Below are 22,158 nucleotides of genomic sequence, written 5' to 3' on the forward strand. Positions count from 1 at the left end.
GTGGTTCTCCCCACAGTGTGCTGTAGCCGACAGTCTCACTGCCTGAGATTCACCAGCTTTCCCTCTGCTGCTGCTCTATCTCCTCTGTTTGCCTTGGAAGTTACAGCAGCTGGATTTCCAACATCTGCTTTAGAATAGTTCTTCCTCACTCAACACGTTACCAGGGGAAGGCAGGGAAGCCCTCCCCTGCAGCAGGCAGTAAATGAAGTAAATATCTCTGCCCACTTTTTAAACGAGACCAACACCTGCCAATTACTCTGACACGAAGATATGAGCCGTGGTTTTGATAGCCCCTCCTTGGATGCAAAGAACAGAAAGCCTGAGGTGAAGTGGGAAGTGACAACAAAGCTCCCGCAGTGAGTGAGCATGGAGTAAGTAAAAGATTGGGGTGTTGTTTGAATTTCGGTTGTTTGAGTTTATTTTTTGTTTTCTTTTTGGTTGAGTTGTTTTCTTCTGTTAAAATTAGATATAGATAGATATAGATAGATAGATAGATATAGATATAGATATAGATATAGATATAGATATAGATGATATAGATATAGATATAGATATAGATATAGATATAGATATAGATATAGATATAGATATAGATATAGATATAGATAGATATAGATATAGATTAGATATAGATTATATAGATAGATATAGATATAGATGATATAGATATAGATAGATATAGCCTACCCCCAAAAACTCCACCCTTAACTATGTTTTTAGAGACAACTTCTTTTTATATATATATACTATATCTATCTATCTATCTATATATATAGATAGATAGATAGATATAGATAGATATAGATAGATATAGATATAGATATAGATATAGATATAGATATAGATATAGATAGATATAGATATAGATATATATGTACACCCCCTCCTCCCAAAAACTCCACCCTTAACTATGTTTTTAGAGACAACTTCTTTTTTTTCCTTCTTTCGATGGAGCTGAGCCATCTTTGGCAAGAGGGGAATTTGCCACCAGCGCTGGGACCTTGGGGCTCGGGTGGGAGTGGCTGCCAAAGCCAGCGCCTTCCCAGGCAGATTCCACCCCACTTCCCATGGGACAGTGCTGGGAAGCTGGGCTGGAGCAGCCAACTCTGCCCTGCGGAGCTGTGCTGTTTTTTGGGGGGGTGCCTCCCTCCTCCCACTGCCATCCTGCTCTGCCAAGCTCTCAGCCTCCACCTGCTGGTGGAGCTGGTCCAGCAGCTCCTAAATAATAACAAAAAAAAAAAAAGTGTGATTAGGGTTGCAGCAGCATGTGATAGGGAGCATCAGCAGAGTACAATAACTAACAATTTGTGCTTTCCTTCCCTCGTAAGTGTTTCAAACCAAACTCCAGGTTTTGGAGGTTATTATTATTCACAGGGATAGACACAAAGCATGATTTACCTCCGGTTTGCTTCCCTGTGCTCTTCACTCTTGCTCTAGCAGGAATGCTCCTATTGCTGCTCCTTTAATCTCATTCCTCTGCCCTCTTTCTGTCTTGATTTTCCAGTTGTGTGCTGCCCATGTCCTGGCTGGAGGGAAAGTTGTGTGTTCCTAGGTGAGTAGTTTGAAGCCAAAAAGCACAATTAGATCGTTTAGACCAGATGCAAATCATAATATGAAGATGCTCAAGGTGATTTAGGACCACACCATTGCTTTCTGCTGCTGCTCTCAGGGCAGGGTGCCTGGACAGCAGCCTGGACAGAACAGGGTGACCATAATAAATTTAAAAAATTGGGTTACTTGCCACAAGACTATTACTTACTGACAATGCACAGAGCTAAGTGGTAATGTAATTATGGTACCTGAAGCAAGGCTTGATATTTTCCAAAAACTGTATCCCACTTAGTGAGCACTGTTGAAGCTGATTCCCTGAGAGTGCACAAGGGAAAGGGGGAAAAAAGAGGCTACTGATAATCTTCTGCTTTTGGCACATTTGCATTTTGCATTTGTATTTTGGTTAGTGAGCAGCACCTGCTTCTGGCTCACCAGCTGCAAGCCTGAGAAACTGGCTGTGCTCACACCAGCTGGGAGTTTTTAATTTCTTCTCTCTGTCCTTCTCTACTTGTTGCCTCCCCTGTTCTGAACATCTGTATACCTAGAAGCTATGGAAGGAAGGAGTGAACAGGGTAGAACAGTACATGGCATAACATCTGTCAAATGTGCTTCCTTCAGAGCCATCATGTAATGTGAAATTAGCATTTTTAATTACATTTTAATATACTGTTCACTGAGATGAAGTTGTTCTGTGGTATGCTTTTGTAGAGGGTGGAAAACAAATGTCTATTTTCAGCCAACAGCTAAGCAGAGAGAGAATTTTGCACATCATCAGTAAATATTTCTATATATATGTAATATTGTAATTAAAGAATTTTGAAAATTTTTTAAATAATTTTGTTAAAGAATCTGGAGTTTTGCTTTGGTTTTGTGACAGTGTGCAAATTATTTCTTTCACTATCTGAAGTTAGACAAAGAAAACAAGAAGGCAAATTCTTTTCTGTGTGTAATTACAGGCTTTTAGCTTAATTATTGAGGATTTGTTCCAAATTTTTCTGTTGGATTTGGATCTCTCTTAGCATTTTAAAGAATGAGAAGTTCCTTTCAGTCTGGTGGATTCTCAGTGAGTGGTGGTTTTACCAGACTTTTGGGGATGATGATGAAATATGGGACATGCCTGGCTTCAATAAATATTTTGCTAACAAGGAGATATATTTGAAGTGGAAGTTGGTATTTTTTTATTCTCTTTGAATTTATCTCTTTTTTTTTTTTTCTTCAATTCAACATATCAAGAATGATTAATTCTAATCCAAGAATACATTCAACAAGTGAAATAGAGGATGGGGGAACTACCTAATGCTAAGCTACAGCTGGGGAAGAAGGGACCAGTTTTCTAGCAGTTTCAGGCTTGAAGCTTCCTTTCTGTAAAGCAGAGCTGAAAACAATAAAAAATCCCAAACCAGAGCCTACACAAGGCTGCTGCCTAAAGAATGTTGTTACCAGTGTTGAGTTAGGTCCACCTACTTCAAACTTGTAATAAACTAAGCAAAATTTTTTCAGCTAAATCTCTTCAAGTGGCTGTTGAGGCAGGTGCAGACTTTGTGGTATTTCTGATTTTATTGGAAGTTGATTAAGTCTTCATTTATGGTTGACAAATTTGGATAAAGAAATGGTAGAACAGTCATGTGCAGTAACAGCTGCCAAATAGAATAAGTTTTGGATAAGGTTTGCAGATAATCAAAATTGTTTAATGGCAGTGTGTCCACACAAAATTTGCTGGCAGTTTCTGCTGTTTGGGCCTCTGTGGGGCTTGGTCTCATTTTGCAGAAATGTTTAGGCTGGATTATTAGAGTCCTATGACCTCTTATGTGGTGGTACCAGAGTTAATAACTGATGTTCCTCACTTCTGGTTGTACCTTTAAAATACTTTTCCTGGACAGCCTGTTTCAATGTTTTAGAACCCTTTCTCTGAATAAATTTTTCCTAATATCCTGTCTAAACCTCCACTGGCACAACTTGAAGTCATTTCCCTTTGTCACTTGTTATTTGGGAAAAGACACTTGACTCCCACTTCACTGCAATCTCCTTTCAGGTAGCTGTAGAGAGCAATAAGGTCTCCAAGTTAGAAGGATTGATTGAATTCCTCTTTTACCTCTGACATCACACTGATGACTGTGCCAAATCTGTCACTTTCTATGAGTTTAATTTATTTTTAAGATTACATTGCTACATTGCAGAACCATTGCTGCCATTCTCTTCAGATTGGCAAATTTCTGTCTCTTTCCTGAATGCATTTGTTTGCACTTGGACAAATTAAAATTGTGTTGTTTGAATTGACCCACCTGGGGTTTTTTTCCCCAAGAACCCTGGACTCAAATGAATAGTTTTCATTATGCTTCATTTGCTTTAAGTGTTTGTTGTTCCTTTATTTACCCTCATTTAGGAAATTAAACTCTATTAAAAATTATGTCATTATTTCCCTCCACTCTTTGTTTTAATCCTTCCCTGACTGTGAGGGCCACAGAACTAAAATTGTCTCTTCCTTTGTATAAGCCCTCACAGAAGCATCCTAAGGTGTGAGGATCTTGCACAGACACAGCTTCCCTGTAAAATCTTGAAGGAGAAGATTTCCTGAATAGAAGGATGCTGTAATTGATAATGCTGTCATTCTCTAGATGTACATTGAGCACAGCAATATCAACTTAGAACATAATTATAAGGAAAGCATAAACACCAATTTCTATAGTTTAGTAGGATTTTTTCAACATCTGATTGCCTGCACCAATGGTTTCTTATCTGTCCTCAAGATCATTGTTAATAAGGCATTGTGAGCTCAGTTATGATGTAAGTCCATATTGAGTCTTGTAAACAAAGTTACATAATAGTTTCCTGTATTTTTCTGATATTTTGCACTTACCTGATTCATTAAGCAGATGTTGAATAATCACTTAGTAATACTAGCTGCCAAATTATTGTTTTTCTTTTAATGTTTTCATGTTTCTAAGCAATGAGATCTGTTTCTTGAGTGGAAGTTTTTGACTATGTCTCTATCATAATTTCCAGAAATAGCATTCTAGGGAATTTTTAAAATATTTACATATATATGTATCATGCGTATGTTTTGTATTTTTTCTTTCCCTACTGCTTTTAAAGTTTACTGATGTTTAGTAACTAAACATACTTGCAGTTGTCCTCCATGGATTGCTGAAAAATAATCAGTTGGAGCTCTAAGCATGGTTATTTTATAGTGCACAATGCTGCTGCTTAACAACTTACAATATGGAACTGTAAGCAGTATGTTACCTGAGATGGAATCTGTCCTTGACCCAATCTTAATCCACAGGCAGGATCACCACAGGGATCAGCAAATAGAGAGCATTTAATACCATGAGAGAATAAAGTGCTGGGATGGGACTGAAGACATAGGCAAAAGCAGATTTCATAATCTGAGCTTTTTTTTTTTATATATATGAGACAGGCAGGGTTGGAGAGCACTCTTCTTGTCCTCATCTTGGAAAGAAGAATGCCTGAGTGGCTCCAAGGGGCTTTCAGGGACTGCTTATTTCCAAGGTCCTTTTAGAGACCTTCCCCCTGCAACTTTAGCTGAATGTATTAGTGCTCTGAAAGAATTCATTGTGCCACTGTAATGCCCTGCAACCCTTAAGAGATACAAGACTGGCAAATAGATTTTTTCCTTCCCAAGGTCTAAGATAGAAGTGATTTTTATGAATTCTTGCATGTGTCATTTCAGTATTTTTGTTCATTATGTTCACTCAGAAACTTGTCAAAGAGAGAAGGAGCTAAATGAATGCCAGTGTTTGCTTTTAGAATTCAGACATGTGTAAAAAGCCAGAAAAAAAAACTTAAAAAAAAAAAAGTTTTTGCCGGCTAAGAATTTGCCTATATACAGCAGAGAGTAAGCAGCAGCTTTCTGTGCTCAGGTGCAGTGAAAAACTGGTTAGCTGAAGAGGAAAAAATACTGGTTGGCTCAACCTGCAGAGATAAAAATCAATTCACTGCTGCGTTGGTGTTACTTATTTACTTTACCTTTTTTTGTTAGAAAAAGTGTTTGTTTAAAATTTAATTCTGTGGAAGACAATAAGTAATCATGGCTGTTAACTCTGTGTGAGGTCATTAACATAGTGATGAGAAACAGAATGTGAGGTCTTTGCTGAATGTGAAGGTGTGGGTCTTTTAACTTTTTTTTTTTTTTTTTTTGAGGTGGGGGGTAGCAGGGGCAGTGCAGTTTGTTTCAGTTTGCACTTTTAAGTCATGCCAGCAGCAACATGAACCTATCTTCAGTAGTGAGCACAGGGTGAGAAATATGTAAATAGTCAAAGGAAAGTTTAGTCATAATTTGGATGAAAGCCAGTGAAAGTTAATACTTGTGTTATTGGCAGTTTTCAAAGATCTACCATTCCCAAAGCATGACATAATATTTGAGAAATACAATTTTTCCACTTTGCACCAGAAGCATCACAAACTGTTAAGCAGTCATACAGAATGAGTATTACAGACAAATAGATATGAATAAAAGTAGTCCAATGGCACAACATTACAAAACAACTACTACAAAAATAACTGAATATAACTGGCTACTACAAAATAACTGACTATAGTCATAAGTGGAAAGAGGTAAAAAAAGATAAAACTGTCTCCAACCCTGGTTATCCCTGCAACTGGATTGTATGAATCTGATAGTTTTAGCTGCTTCATCTTCCATCTCACTGGCTCCTACTGACTTCTCTAGCCTTAAATTCAGCAATTGCTGTATCCAAGTAGCACAGAGAACCAAATAAATAAGGCTCCTCTAAGTAACTGCTCAAGACTTCTGAATTGTAGAATGAATTACACCAGAGTTAAGATCTGAAAGAAGGGGATGGGTAGTAAACACTACAAATAAACACATCTTCAGCACAGGTATGCCTTCCTTTCTAGGCAGTGAAATCAGAAAAAGAAAGTGACAGAAGAAAAGGAGAACAAGCTAGTTTTTTTATCTCATCTGGAAGGCTGGAAAAGCTGTGTGGGACAAACAAAACCATTTGTATCACATCCTGTTATTATTTAAATTATCTCTTCTAAAGCAATAAAATAGAGCAGCGTCAGACATTATACCAATTTTCTCAGAATTAACCAGATAGGGAATCTAGAAGAGGCAGGCACCATGTTGTGCTACTATTTCAACAATAAGGACTTTGTACTCTGCCTGGAATTCATGCAAAACCTGCATAGCTGTTCCAGTTTGCTGGCTGCTGCTGGCAGGGATCCCAGTGTGTCCATGCTGGAGAGACAGGGAAGAGAGAGCAAGAAGAACAGGAGAGAGCTCCTGCTGGCTTTCACCCACACTCCTTTTGGAGAATCAGGACTGCTCAGCACATCCAGGAGCAAGAGGGATTTTGGAACAAAAATAACTGAGAAGAGGGTTTGTTTTCCACGTTGTTAAAAGGGGTTGGCCTTTTTTATTACTCCTGATGATCATTTTATTATGGCTTACTGGCTTACAGAGGGAACTACTATGTGATATATTCTTGGATTTCTGTAAGAGGTTGCTGAGTTTTAGAGGCTGCTGTTACATTTATAAATTGTGTTGGGTTTTTCCATTTAACAGCTAAGGAAACTGGACAAGCCCTAGGGCCCAGCAGTGGGCTCATCACATCCTAGTGCTGTCAGTGAGAGCTCTGCTTTGGGAAGGAATTAAACCCTAACAGAGAAATGGGAACAGGCATATTTAAATTGTGGTGGGTTTTTTTAGTAGATGTGGCCATTCTTGTAGTCCTTCAGTAAGAGAAGTGCTCCTAAAATGCCTTGCAGTAAATCAGATAGTGCCACACCCGTAGATATTTAGATCTTTTTAATACCACCAGTATGCCTCAGTTCAAGTTCACAGCTTTTCTGAGGGACTCTACATAAGTTTTGGTGTAAATACTGATATGCCTGCTATGGCCAGCTGGCTTGATGCAAGAAACTGTGGGGAGAAAGTGGAAGACAGCAGAGCTGTTGTATGAGCTTGGAAAGCTGATCTATACTCTGGGGAGTCAAGGGGTACAGCTCCCAAGGGCTGATCCTCAGCTACTTGGTATAGACTGAAGATTTTAATTTAATAATTTTGGTTTAATCATGAACTACAAGCTCTTTAAATGTGATGCTGCCTAACAGTGGCTGGGAAGGCAGAGCTCTGCCTGTTGTTAGAGCACCATGAAGACATTGCCATTAGAGGTGATGACCAGAGCCATCAGTCATTCTTTGTTGTCACAGATTTATGGCTTCAGGCACTTGCCTCATCACTTTCCCAGCTCTGTCCTATGGGACCAGAGCTCATTGGAGCCTTGAGGGAACTGCATCCAGGCTGTGACTGTGAAACGCCACTACACTGCCATCTTAAAAATATTGGAGATACCAGTAGCAAATCCTTTGCTTCATATTAATGCTTTTTTGATAGAGGGGTCTTGGCACCTGCACCTTGCTTCAAACAGCCACTGCATTGAGTGAGAGAGACTTTGGTGCATTCCCATTAACCTCTCCCCACCCACTGGGCAGGGAGGATGGATTTCAGTACTGCATTTTGGGATCTCACCAGCAGCAAAGGGAAACATCAGCACGGTAGAAAATTCCTTAACTAACATTGATCAAGTTTGCTGGATTTTTTGTTGCTTTGTTGTTGTTCTTGTGGGTTTTGCTGTTTGGTTAAGGGGCTTTTTGGTTTTTTTTTTGCTGGGGTATTTGTTTTTTTATGTGTGTTGGTGGTGGTAGGTTTGGGGTTTTTTAGGTTTTTTATTTCCCTTCTTGTCTCAGCCACGGCCAAACAAGAATCGAGATGTTGCTTGGAAAAATCATCAATGTACTCCAAATTCTGACTCTTTTAATACTGTTTTCCTGATCAGAATAACAGGTTCTGCAACTTTTTTGTCTTGTGGCTCATCCTCTGAAATGCATAAGGCAAGATTATACTCTGCTCTGAGCAGTTAAATATTCCTCAGACTAAGAAACTAGGTGAACTCTTATGTACTAAAAAGGCAGATAAAAAGCCCTCAGAAAATGCTGTATTTTCATTTTTGGAGAAAAAACTCCAAGTCTTTCATTAGTCAAGATAGAACTTTTCAGTTCTCTGTGTTTAGAAGTGACTTTGTGACAAATGTGTCTTGAGTTGTTATAGAAAGTAAATGTTCTCATTACTTTCAATCTGTTCCTTGGTACAACCAACATCATCATTGTTCTTGTGCTGTTTTGAAATATAAAGGAGTGTGGAAAAGTAGGGATATTGCATGGATGGGATATTTCCAATTTTTTTGTGTACTACACAAACTGGCACATGCCAGTCCCCTCTGGAGGCAGTTTACCATTTACTTTTGCTGGACTGTGCACAATTCCAGTCAACATTATCTGTAGATCACTTAGGTCATTCACAAGGAAAACAAGTGCATTTCCCAAGCCATTCTTTTTTCCAAAGTGATTCTATTTCAGCAGAGAAAATCACTTCCGCTCATAAAATTTGCCTCACCAGACAAAAACAAATATTTGAAAAACAAAATGACTTCTTAAAGTTCGGGTCGACTTCATAGAGTCAGCAGGTAGAAAAACTGGCTTGTTAAATTTACAAATGGCATTAATGTTTGGAGTCCTTTAAGGAAATAGCCATAAAGGTGTTTATGTTTCTAGTAACTTCTAGTTTCTAGGAGTGTTTATTAACAATTCAGATAGGAACACCTTCTTGAATTCACTAGATGGTATCTAAACCAAAGAACAATACAGCCCCTTGAACCCCCTCACAATATTACTTTCCAGGATGGATTTTATTTGATGTATTTTTTTGTAGTTTATAAGCTCCCAGAAAAGGTTAGATTCTTTTCCTTAAAGCTGATCTGAAGTTAAGTGAGATAACAGTTTTAGCTCATTTGTAAAATGTTAAAACATTCCTTTCAGTGAACACCACGAGTTCTGTGAATGTATTGAGTAATAGGCACCTCTAGCACTTTTAAAAATCCATTAACATTTTGCCTTCTTTCCAAATTCTGACAAGCCCCCCTGGAATTAGCAGCAGCTGGAAAAAACCAGACCTTGCAAAACTGCAGAATCACCAGAACCTCTGGGTTCAGATTTCTTTCTTTTCCTTTCTCATTAGAATTTATATGGCCAACTATGTACCTGTTTCATAAAATGGAAAACTGTGAAGTCTACTGGGGAAATCAATGGTAAGAAAAGGCATTCACTGAGGCTCTTTCCTGGATTTTTTTTTTTTTTAAAACGTAAGCAGATAATCTCACATTTTCTCTGCTACCACCACCCCAGCTCAATGAGGATCTAATAGTTTGATAGTAGCTAATACAGGTTTGGTTCTATTGGTATTTCAAAACCTATCAGCCTACTTTTATAAGACATGGAGGTTTAGGAATATATACAGTGTATGGTATAGTACACTTACTATACATTTATCATATTGTAGTTTCTACTAATGTACTAATGTAGTATCTACTAATGAACTGGCAGTCAGATGTGTTCTAGCATAGGTATTTTACTTCAAGTGACTATTCCAATTGCAAATACTTTGAGCAACTAAAAAATACAGAGATATTCTTAGAGTCTCCTGGGAAGATAATCAAGTTTCAGCCTGTTGCTGCACCTTGATTTTGCAGATGGTCCCATGGCTTAAGGAGCACTTTCCAGACACTGTGTGTCACAGGGGCTGCAGTAAATGCCACAATCAAGCCTTTGCCATAACAACCAGCACGACTCCACACCAATTAATTTTGTGCTCCTTTCCCACTCATTCCAGGAGCCTTAACAGGAGCATCCTACAGCTCCATGCAAGGGGTGCCTTGGGACACTTGCAATTATCTAACTACTTATTCTACTGGGAACATCTGCAGAGATTGGTGCAAATGTCAATAAAGAAATGCAGACTCAAAATTCCTGTATGAAATAATAATAATAACACCAACAATGATCCCAGAAAATGATACTAATATTATAAAACTCAAGGACTTCTGTACATATTCAGGAGCTCCATCTGCTGGCACTCTTTGGTTCCTGTTTGCACTGAGTCCCCATAAAACTTTAATAGTAGTTTAAAGTCTATTGTAAAACTTATAATTGTTTTGTAATGTTACTTCTTTACTTTTGCTTTTTAGGAGCTACCTGAATATTTGGCTAATTTTATGCCTGTTCCCAAGAACCTGTGTATCAAATCCTCCAAAACCTAACTTTTTACTGATACTGGCTGATGATCTTGGTATTGGAGATGTGGGTTGCTATGGCAATGATACAATAAGGTATGAAATAAATTATCCCTTCCTGGTGAATTTAATTTAAAAGCCCCTACCAATGATACTTAGCATTAAGATTCATTATTAATTTAATAGTTTATCTAGATACACTTCTTTTCAAACTAGGTACAAAATGCATGTTCTACAGTAATTCCTACTGAAGTAATAATTACACAGACATGCTTGAGAAATTTTCTGGGACTTAGAACTTTGCAAATGTGTCTGTGCACTGTACTTGTCAGGAATGAGTACAATACATAAATTTCTATAATTCCAGAGTTGAAATGTGAAGGAATTAAATTAGAATTTAATATCAATTAACAGCTCCAGTAGACCTATTATAAAATGACAGGTTAGTCAGTCTATGCAATATATTTATCCCTTGTGCAGTTATCAATCTGTATATAGATAGATTGAGTGAATGATGTGTCTTTGTTCTAGCCTATTATTGTCTTGGATGTTGTGTTGGGAACAGACTCTTATTTCCTATGCTGCATGGGATTTTGGTGTGGACATGCCTGAGATGTCTTTTCTCATCCATTTTTTTTAGTTATTAGTAAAAACACATATACCCATGGAAAAGTAATTTCTAAAGAGACAAGATATCTCAAAAATACATATAAAGCACAGAACTTTTCTAGCTGAGTTGTAGGTAAACAGATTTTTGTAAATTTGATGGTGACAGAACTAGAAGGAGCAGTGTGCCATGAATTTCTGTGTAATATGTTTTTATCAGAGATGGGATTTTTCTCTTTAGGACCCCTAACATTGATGGCCTGGCAAAGGATGGAGTGAGACTTACTCAGCACATTGCTGCAGCAGCTGTCTGTACTCCAAGCAGAGCTGCTTTCCTGACTGGCAGATACCCCATCAGATCAGGTTGGGCCTCTCTCCAATGGTTTGCTGCACTTAGTCTAGTCAGTGTTGATATTAAAAAACCCCTTAAATAAACCATGTTAAAGAACAGCTAATCTTGGGATTTGAAGTGTCCATTTCTCAGTGAAATGGACAAAACATTAGACATGACTAATGATTGATTTCTATGGCAAAATCCCCATAAAAAACAAATTATGTATGCCTAAATGACAACACAGAAATGGACAAAAATCCAAACAGTACAAAGCACCTAGAGGTAGAAAAAGAAAGAAGAAAATTGTGTGATGTTGTAGGTTTAGTGGCACTAGGATAATATTAAATGTAATATTTTTTAATATCCTGAGAAAACTTTTCACAGTGAAATGTGTCCAACTGTAAATAGTTCTCAGCAATTGTGTCTTAAAATAGATTTATTTCAGCCATGTGAATTTATGACAGAAGACTTCAGCCACTGCACACAGCAGTAATAATCATTGTAGCTTCTGATGTTGTTCTGACTCTCTTAAGGAGGAATGTAATTAATCATGAACTGTACATTTCAGAAGTGTGCTCCCCTAACCCTGTAAGCCTTTTGTTCTAGATAAAGCTTATTTCCTTTTTTCTTTTTCTTTTTTTTTTTTTTTTTTTTTGTTAACAACATATTTTGAGGAGCTTTGATCGTAAGAAGTTGCCTAATATCTAAATGTGTCTTCCTGCCATTTGTAGACACCCCAGCATAGCTGAGGCATCTGCACTGCACTAGCATATGATGACATGGAACTTAGAAAAGACATCATTTTGGAGGTCAAGCAGAGCATCTTAGGGCATAGGAAATGGCTTATAAAAATCACTAGACAAAGACAACAGCCCCATTCATTAGAAAGCACAATCTGAGAAGACTGGATATCTGAAATCTGGCTTGTTTTATTTTAAAGACTATTATTCCTGTCTAGGCATGGCATCCAGCACTCAACGGCAGGTTCTCTTCTGGAATGGTGGCTCAGGGGGGCTCCCACCAAATGAAACTACTTTTGCCAGAATACTCAGCCAGCAAGGTTATTCTACAGCACTTGTAGGTATGAGACAAAGAAAGCTGTTACCTTTTCATTGTTTGCTATTCTAATTAAATGTCCAGGATCAGTTAAACTAGATTTTCTTGTATGCATAACTTTCAAAATCAGCAGGGTTTTTAGAACACTATCCACAAATCCAATGTGAGTGCAGTGTATCTGGTAAATCCAAAATGAGGTGTATATAATACATAAATACACACTGAAAATGGATGTAAATTCAAAGGAAAGAAATTTATTTGCCCAGTGCAGATTGCTTTAGGATGAACCAACAGAGATACTCACTGTTGTATTACTGTACTCACTGATGTATCTGCCAATTAGCACCAAGACACCACAGTGGTCTTGATTATATCAATTTCAGCATAGTGGTGTTAATGATACTGATTTCAGCAAGGATTTTAAAACTGTCTCTCACAACATCCTCATAGGCAAACTCTGGAAGTGTGGACTGGATGTGTGGGCAGGGAAGTGGGTTGAGAACTGTCTGAACAGCTGACCCCAGAGGGTTGTAATCAGTGGCACAGGGTCTAGCTGTCACCAGTGGTGTCCCCAAGGGTCAGTTAAGTTGAGCCCAGTATTAACTTATTCATCAATAATGAAGATAATTGGGGGACTGAAACATCTCTCTTTTGACGAAAGGCAGAGGAAGCTGGGCCTGTTCAGCCTTGAGAGAAGGCTGAGAGGGGCCCTCATCAATGAGGATTCAGTGTCTGAAGGGATGGTGCACTACTGCTCCCTGGGTCTGCCCCATTCCACACCAACTGCTCCCTTGGCTGCACCTTAACTGAGACATACATGAAAGCACACTCTAATATTGCATTTAAGATCTTTGTTTTTTATTTCCAGGGAAGTGGCATATGGGTGTGAACTGCAGAACTCGCCATGATCACTGCCACCATCCATTAAATCATGGTTTTGATTATTTTTATGGCATGCCTTTTACCCTTGTGAATGAGTGTCAAGGCACAGATGACCCTGAATTGGCCAAGTCTTTGCAAGATACGTATTGGTTTTACACTCAGATGATCATCTTTGCAGTATTTACTCTTGTGATTGGAAAACTTGCCAATTTATTCCCAGTAAAATGGAAAATAATCATCTGCCTGGCCATCTGTGGTCTCCTTCATTTCATCTCCTGGTTCTCCAGCTATGGTTTCACCAAGTACTGGAACTGTATCATGATGAGAAACCATGATATCACTGAGCAACCAATGGACCTACAAAAAACTACTTCTAATATGCTGAAGGAGGCAATTACATTCATTGCAAGGTAATCAGCAGAGGTGAGGAGTAGACTTGTGTGGAACAAGTGATACAAAGTTGTTCTGGCCAAATACTGTCCCTTCTGCCAGTAGAAACAGAAAAATGATCTTAGGGTTGTGAATAGACTGTCATAGAAAGTGTCATATGAAGTTAATGTTTTACAAACAGAAGAGTGATAGTGAGTTTTGTGGGTTTTGTTTACTTTTTTTTCCCAAATGTGTCCTTCATTTATTATCAGTAACCTCAATAGGAATCGAAAAAATCTCTAAGTCTTTAAAAGTATTTGTGTGTTAAATCTGGGCATATCCATATTTCTGTCAGGATTTAGGGGTTGTGTGCTTTTTAAGGAAATCTGAGGTTATATAAATTCCTTCTCTAATACTTGGAGCATAGGTAATCTCAGGCTCTTAGGATATCCTATCTGTCTTGATGTTGAGGTTTCACTGTGGGTGTCACATCTGCCTTTTCCATGAGGACACTTATGTTCAGTGATGCACATCCATGTTTAAGTTTAGGCAAGTGAGTCCTGTTCTCCTTGCTTCCAGGAACGTGTCAGTCTCTTGGCTATGAACTCTTCTAGTTGTTTATTTAATGTTTGCCACATGTCTAATCTGGAACTGGAAAAAGAAAGGACCCATTTCTGTCTGTTTTTGTCTCAACATAGAAAAAACATCTCTGAGGGGTATGTTTTAATCCCTTCTGTCTCCCAAAACCTCAAAGCCAAAAAGATGGCAAAATAAATTTTTTTTAGATCACAACAGTATAATATATATTGAGAGAGTAACTGCAATACCCCTGTTATATTTTGGGTTGAGTGACAGTTTGAAGAGAAATGACTATTGTTTTCTTTTATTTCAGAAACAAGCATAGACCATTTCTTCTCTTTGTTTCCCTTTTACATGTTCACACTCCTCTCATCACCACAGAGAAGTTTCAGGGAAGAAGCAGGCATGGCCTGTATGGAGATAATGTAGAGGAGATGGACTGGATGGTGGGTGAGTGTGGGTCTTAAAGAAAATTCTCCATTCACTTGGACATGGAAAAGGCATTAAAGGGGTGATCACCAAACTCCTTTTTGGCATGTGTAAAAATCAGAGAGCTCACCTTGGTTACACAGCTGGTTTCTGAGATTGCCATACCATAACCACACAATACCTCTTTTTTATTTTCTTAAGATGAAGGCTTAAACTCTCCTTGCAAATATTTGTTCTTTATCTATTTTTAAATTACATGCTTCTATGCTGAACTGCTAAATGCAGTCAAATAACCAAATGTGTCCCTGGTCATGTTGTTAATCAAAATGGATAATATTTCTCCAGTTCTGCTGTTAGAAGATGTTGCTGAATATTATGTTATTTGATAATTGTTTTGTGTACTTGTTCATTTTTATTTTAAAAAAAAAAAAAAAAAAAAGAAAAAAAAAAGAGGAAAAAAAAAAAAAAAGGAAAAAAAAGATCAGAACTTTCTCTTAGCCAAAAGTCCAAGTTAGAAAGTTATTGAATATCTCTTAATAAATTGTGTGAAGTCAGTGAAAACTCACTTAGGTCAGAATCTAGGCTCTTGAAAACCAATCAAGTTAAATTTCAGATTGGTTTAACTTGGTTTAAAAACCTAACCTTTACTTAGTTTTTCCTTTCCAATGAGGGAGAGAGAGAGACAGCTACTGTTTGTATTTTGTCAAAAATGAAGACTCCACTAATAAAGTAATTGCCTCCTGTCAAGGCCACAATTTAACCCCTGAACCTTTTTTCCCCCAATAGCCATGCCTATAAGATTGTAATTTGAGAGGAACCTGATTGCTTTCAGTGGACAGGCTGAAAACTCCTGCAAGATCCAGCTGAACCAGGGGACTCAGCCATGCTCCTCTTTCCCCTTTTGGCACCAGCCACCTTCAAACTCAGGCTCTGGATAGCAGAGCTGGATAGCAGAAGTCAAGATATAAAGAACATATAGTTGAAACAGGATAGCAGCTAGTGAGGACAAAACTCTCCAGAGTCATAGTGAAGACAACTCTTGATGCAGAATCTACAGAACAAAGCTGACAGAGTATTTTGAGTAGCATGAATAAAAGTATCACTCATTTATTTTCCAATTGATTTTATTTTTATTTGTCTGTTTTCATGGACACTAGGAACAAATGTTATAAACATTCATTAGCTTTCCCTTGGGTGCTTACCATTGCATAGAATCATGGAATATGCTGATTCGGAAGGGACCAAACAGGCTCATCAAAGTCCAACTCCTACCTTTGTGCAGGACACCCCAGGAATGACAGTCTGTGCCTGAGAGTATTGTCCAAATGTTCCTTGAACTTTGTCAGGCTGGTCCTGTCACTATTTTGGTGTGGAGCTTATTCCAGTTCCTCTGGGTGGAAAACTTTTTGCTGATATCTTACCTAAACCTCCCTGGGCACAGCTTCGTGTCATTTCCTCAGGTCCTGTCACTAGTCCTCAGAGGGAAGAGATCAGTGTCTGCCCTTATATTATCAACTGAAAACTGCAACGAGGTCTCCTCTCAGTCTGCTCCTCTCCAGGCTGAACAGATCAAGTGACCTCAGCCATTCCTTATGGCTTCTCCTCAAGGCCCTTCATCATCCTCATGGCCCTCCTTTGGACCCTCTCTAATGGCTTTATACCTTTCTGAGATAGTGGCACCCTAAACTGCCCCAGCACTGGAGGGGAGGCTGCCCCAGCTCAGAGCAGGACAATCCTCTCCCTTGCCTGGCTGGTGATGCTGTCCCTGATGTCCCCAGGACAGGCTTGGCCCTCCTGGCTGCAAGGACACACTGCTGGCTCATGTTCAACTTGCCATAGACCAGGACCCCCAATCCCTTTCTGCAGTGTTGCTTTCCAGCATCTCCTACCCCAGGGTGTACACACAACAAGGATTGCCTTCTCTCAGGTGCAGAGTCCTGCACTTTCCCTTGTTAAACTTCATATGGCTGGTTATTGCACATCTCTCTAATTTGTCTACGTCTCTTTGTATTGAATGTGGTAGATCATAACAAAACTCATTCAAGCAAATGACTCAGTCTTATTGAATGTGGAGTCAAGACCTAAAAATACTGACTGCAACTGCAACTGCTGATGTAATTATGATGTTTTGCTTTGTTTATAGGCAGGCTTCTGGATGCTATTGACAAAGAGGACTTGAAGAATACCACATTCATTTATTTTGCATCTGATCATGGAGGATTCTTAGAGGCTCGCAGGGGAAATTCTCAGTTGGGTGGATGGAATGGGATATATAAAGGTAAAATTTTAGTAGTTTGTACGCGTATGAGACTTCCTCTTTAAAAAAGAGTAATAGAAAAAAATATATCCAAACAGACTATATTTCATAAACTATATGATGGGATTATAGTCTTGAATTGTAGGGCTGAAACAAAGTCAGGGCATCAGCTATTCATAGGGCTGTGGCTGAGCAGAGGGCAGGACCACTTCCCTCAATCTGCTGGCAATGTTATTCCCAATGCACACCAGGGTACCCCAAGGGCACTGCTGGCTCATGGAGAGCTCGTTTTTCACCAGGACACCCAGATCCTTCTCTGGAGCTGCTTTCCAGCAGGTCAGCCCCAGCCTGTAATGGGGCATGGGGTTATTCTTCCCAAGATACAGGAACCTGCATTGGCCTTTGCTGAATTTCAAAAGGTTCCTCTCTACTGATTTTCTGTGTCAACACTGGCAGATATCATGATGTCTATTTTTCTTACTATAGTTCTGCAGTTTCTCACCCATCCTATAGAAGTTTCTTCTAGACTCTCTATGACTGTCTAGCAACACTGTGACAAAAGCTCTGTATAAATGAAGATCTGTGGTATCTCTTGTATGTGCTTTCTCCAGATTACTAAACCTTAAAAAGCCACTGTAACATCTTGGGCAGCTTGGCACTTACTGTATAATCAAGTCTGAAGGCTGCATCCATCACATGTTTCTCTACAGAAGACGAGCCATGTGCACATTGACCTTCCTCAGCATCACAATTAACATTGTCTAGTACTAAATTACTTGCCATGTTTGGTACAGCTGGGATCCACCCACACAGTCCTAAATTAGCCTTTAGCTCTTGATATGAAGATTCCATCCCAGTAATAGATGCAAAAAGGCCCAGAGGCTGACTTGAATAGCTTAGAATCTGATCTAAGGAATTCACTTCCACTAGCTGAATGTAAGTATATTAGTAACAGGAGAGTCCAGAGAGGAAAGAGAAATGCAATTAGTAGGTTCAGGATGAGAGGACAATGATGAAATCATGCCTGCTTAGAGAGAAGACAAGAGGGAATACAACATCAGTTTAGATATCAATGATAGACATAACTATTTATGTCCACATACAGCAGAGCAGGGGATATCCCAGTGAGACAAACTAGAAAGATTAAAAAATAAAGTTTAATTAATAAATATCTGTAAAACTCACTCTTGCTATTAGGAACTGCATATTGAAAACAAGCAGATAAATAAGACACATGTAAATAATGAGAAGAGCCACTACTGAATGACAGTCTACTGTTTTCCAGGATTTGGTATGTTTTCATTAAAGGTGAAATATTCTAAATGAAATATTCTAAAAGTTTTAAAACATTTTCATATGCATGTGCAATAAACATCTGGTATCTTCTATTCTTTTCTCTTTTTGACACTTCTTCCCCTTCTATAACAGGTGGAAAAGGAATGGGAGGATGGGAAGGAGGAATCCGTGTTCCAGGTATAGTTAGATGGCCAGGAGTGCTGCCTGCAGGGACAGTTATCAATGAACCTACAAGCCTTATGGACATTTATCCCACAGTAGTTCAACTGGCTGGAGGGGCAGTGCCTCAGGACAGGTACAGAGGTGGCTTCCTAAACCATATTGCTTCTCTTTCTGTATTTAGACAGAAGCTGACTGTATCATGCATCCTAACAGCCACACCTTAAATTCTCTTTGTTTCTAAACCAGGCAGCTCTCTATTTTCTTTCTGCACCGCTTTGCCCATCTTGTCTGCTTATGTGAAAAAGGCAAAGGAAAAAAACAACCATTTGTTTTATCAAAGGTCATTTAGCTATCTCAGTTCTCCTATTACTGAAAAGAAACTTGGTTGATTTTGGACACTAGGATGACTGAAAAAAACCAGACTTCTCTAAAGGACATGAGAAAGTGTGGATGGCTAAGCCATTTCAGCAAAAAGCATAGAAGTACTGGTAGATTGTAACTAAATCCAGTAGCAGTCATGGTACAATTCAGATTGTAACTGAATTGCTAGGCAATTCAGTAAGTGGCTTCTTTATTTTTTAGTTATTTTTGAAAAGCCTAGAGCTCAAAGAGCTGCCAGCAATTTCCATTTCAGGTGGCAAAATTAAAACCTGTGAACCATGCCTTCACCATTGTTATCACTTCCAGGAAAATTACAGTAATGGTGTCTGATATCCCCAGGCAGGATGTGTGAACTGACTGTAAACGCAAAAACTTCTAGTAACTGCTAATTACTGGTCTCCACACATTCACCCAATTAAAAATCTCAGGGCTCATTAGCTAAACAGTACCTTGGTTTAGTGATGACACTTGAAATCTTAATGCTGCACACATAGAGTGAGTACTGCTCACGCTTCAGCTGCAGACTTAAAATTGCAGAGCTGTCTGGTGACTCTGGTGCTCTCCACCAGGGCCATGGACGGGCACACCTTGCTGCCCCTGCTGCAGGGGACAGAGCAGCACTCCAGGCACGAGTTCCTGTTCCACTACTGCGGGGTGTTCCTGCATGCAGTGCGCTGGCACCAGAGGGACAGTGAGTATAAACACCCCCTCCTGCGGGTCAGAAAGGGTGTAATGCCCTCTAGCTTCCAATAGCACATAATGAAAAAATGTATATATACACATACATACACATATTTGTGTATGGAATGCGCTCCTTGTCTCAAACTCTCAGTTCTTCTGCAAGGCCTCATTATTAGTTGTCCTGCCTTCCCTGAGATGAAGGGGGTTTGCTTCCTGGGAAGTACAGCTTCAAGATCTCTCACTATTCTTAGAGATCTCTCTTTGTTTCTCTGTAATGTAAACACCATTTTTTGGGAACACAGAAGGGTCCTGGGCAGAGAAGCTGTGTCTGACTGCCCCAATTCCTGGATGATATTTCTGCTGGAAGAGTCACACCACACTTCCTTAGTGAGAGGCTAAATTCATACTCCAGTCAAATGGGGCATTTGAAGAATTGCTTTTCTGATGTTCCCCTTACCTAAATTACATTGCTTGTTCTTCTAAGTTACATAAGTTCTACTTAAGTAGCTATGCATACAACATGCTGATGTCAAGTGGATTTTGTGGCATTTCATGTTCCATGTGAAAGCCATGTGCACATCTAGATTTCTTATGCATACCTTTCTACAATTTTTCCCATTGAGCTCTTTATGGCACTGGGCCTGGGAACAATGCCATGTTCTGCATATAAAAGACAAATCAAATATGTAGCTCATCTTTCAGCCAGGCCAAAAATTTAAATTCTTTGCTCTAACTGCAATTTCTTCTGATTGGGCTGGCCAACAGAGGCTGTTCTAGCTCATTTACTAGTATGTCACCCTCAAGTTACATGTTTATTAGCTGTTAGCTTCTGTCTCTTGATCAGCCTGGATACAAAGCCATTGTGTCTTGATGTCACCCAGGCAGGACCTATCCTTTAAAGCCTTCACTGAAGCCAGAAAAATCCTTTGTTTATATGTTAGAGTCCTTTCCTTTACCTCTGCACCATGTCTTATTAGTGACAGTCCATTTCTTTCTGCTCATTAAACTGATTGATTGTTACAAGATGGGTTTGAGACATGTTTGGACTGAAGCAGCAGGTTTCCTTTCCTTTGGATATATTAAATTAACACACTGCCCCAACATGCACAGGCACCCTTCGGATTCTGTCAGAGCTACTTCTGCAGCAAATTGTGTATCTCTTTGCCTCTTGGAGATGAGTGAAACCCCCACTGCTTCTATCAGCACTGATTTCTACTACCTTTTTTTTTTCTTTTATCCTTCTGTAACCCAGCTGTACTCAGCTCACCAACACAGGTTAATTAAAATCAGCCTCACCATATCCTTCAAAGTGAACTAACAAGGACTTTTCTGTCTCCCACCCTGCAACTCCAGGAATTATTTGCAGCTGTTAAAAGTGAATGTTAAAATTTAGCAGAATTAGAACAATTCTCCACAGACATTCTATACTCCCTACTCCAAATTGCTATACAGTGTATAAATTACAAAGAATTCAGCTCAATTATTCATGAAAGAATGACTACTTAGTTCAGTTTTTCTGAACATAGATCACAAGTTCCTAGGTACATCTAGGTAAGTCCATCTGTCCATCTCAAGCAATAAATGGTTATTTTAGCAATGTCACAACACTCCAGCTAGACTTAGATACTCAGAAAAAATGCATGTCCCAGGGAGTGCTTGTTTAACTCCTTGTATCAGATATCTATGCTGTCTGACCAACAGAAATAAGAAGCAAATCCCATGTTCTGGGCACCTTGATATCACAGAGGATGCTTGCACTTCTGTCACAAGACAAACATTCCTTTACTGACAGGACAGGGATAAGCTTGAGGATGCAGAACACAAACAGACCTAAAGAGTATCTCTCTCCCCTAGTAAGCTGTCAGAAAAACTGAAAGATTTAGTCTTTATTTCCAGATCCATGATATTCTGAGCTGAAAAGGGCTCATAAGGATCAAGTCCAACTCTTAAGGAAATTACCCATCTGAGGATTGAACCACAACCTTGACAATAAACCAGGACACACCATCATGCTCTAACCCTTTTTCTTTCAGAAAGCATTCTTCATCCTTTCTTTCACAATTTCAGAAATGGAGATCTCTAACATTCATTTTCTTACACCAAAACATTTCAGAACCATTGAGACAGCATCCCTCCATAAAAGAGCAGAAGCAGGATGTGGAAGCTGTGTGGTAAAAAAAAAAGATACAGAGCCAGCCAGCTAGCCAGCAACTGGATATTTTAATCTGAGATACTGCCTAAACCTTAATATCTGGTATTTGTTCCCCTTCACCTTTTAAGAAGTCTTAAAATTTTATTTATTCACAAAATACTGTTCTAGTGTAGTGGTAAAGCAAGAGACTGAAGAATAAAGCTGCAGGCTCCAGACATAAACAACAGCTGGACACAAGAGAAGAAAGGGAGAAAAGTTCAGCTGGCTCCATTGAACCATAAAGAAAATTCCATGTAGGGACAATGCAGTTGTC

The 22,158-nt window shown here is 39.0% G+C and overlaps 1 protein-coding gene across 9 annotated transcripts in view; it reads left to right on the plus strand.

The window, feature by feature from the left end:
* Positions 1–22,158, plus strand: part of LOC130252848 (arylsulfatase D-like) — a 29,338-nt gene continuing 7,180 nt past the window's right edge. The window contains exons 1-12 of one of the 9 annotated variants that reach the window (XM_056490853.1): positions 1–371; positions 1,505–1,552; positions 2,260–2,325; positions 9,611–9,680; positions 10,617–10,757; positions 11,509–11,630; positions 12,560–12,682; positions 13,526–13,949; positions 14,801–14,937; positions 17,060–17,194; positions 18,602–18,764; positions 19,582–19,703. In XM_056490853.1, the coding sequence (XP_056346828.1) occupies positions 2,274–2,325; positions 9,611–9,680; positions 10,617–10,757; positions 11,509–11,630; positions 12,560–12,682; positions 13,526–13,949; positions 14,801–14,937; positions 17,060–17,194; positions 18,602–18,764; positions 19,582–19,703 (1,489 nt within the window). In that variant the 5' untranslated portion in view covers positions 1–371; positions 1,505–1,552; positions 2,260–2,273. Of the gene's footprint in view, positions 372–1,504; positions 1,553–2,259; positions 2,326–6,744; positions 6,940–9,610; positions 9,681–10,099; positions 10,316–10,616; positions 10,758–11,508; positions 11,631–12,559; positions 12,683–13,525; positions 13,950–14,800; positions 14,938–17,059; positions 17,195–18,601; positions 18,765–19,581; positions 19,704–22,158 lie in introns of those variants that run through there. The other 8 variants (XM_056490859.1, XM_056490895.1, XM_056490884.1 and 5 more) reach the window with 8 other exon arrangements.

Source organism: Oenanthe melanoleuca, chromosome 1 (genome assembly GCF_029582105.1).
Source record: "Oenanthe melanoleuca isolate GR-GAL-2019-014 chromosome 1, OMel1.0, whole genome shotgun sequence".
NCBI classification, from domain to species: Eukaryota; Metazoa; Chordata; class Aves; order Passeriformes; family Muscicapidae; genus Oenanthe; species Oenanthe melanoleuca.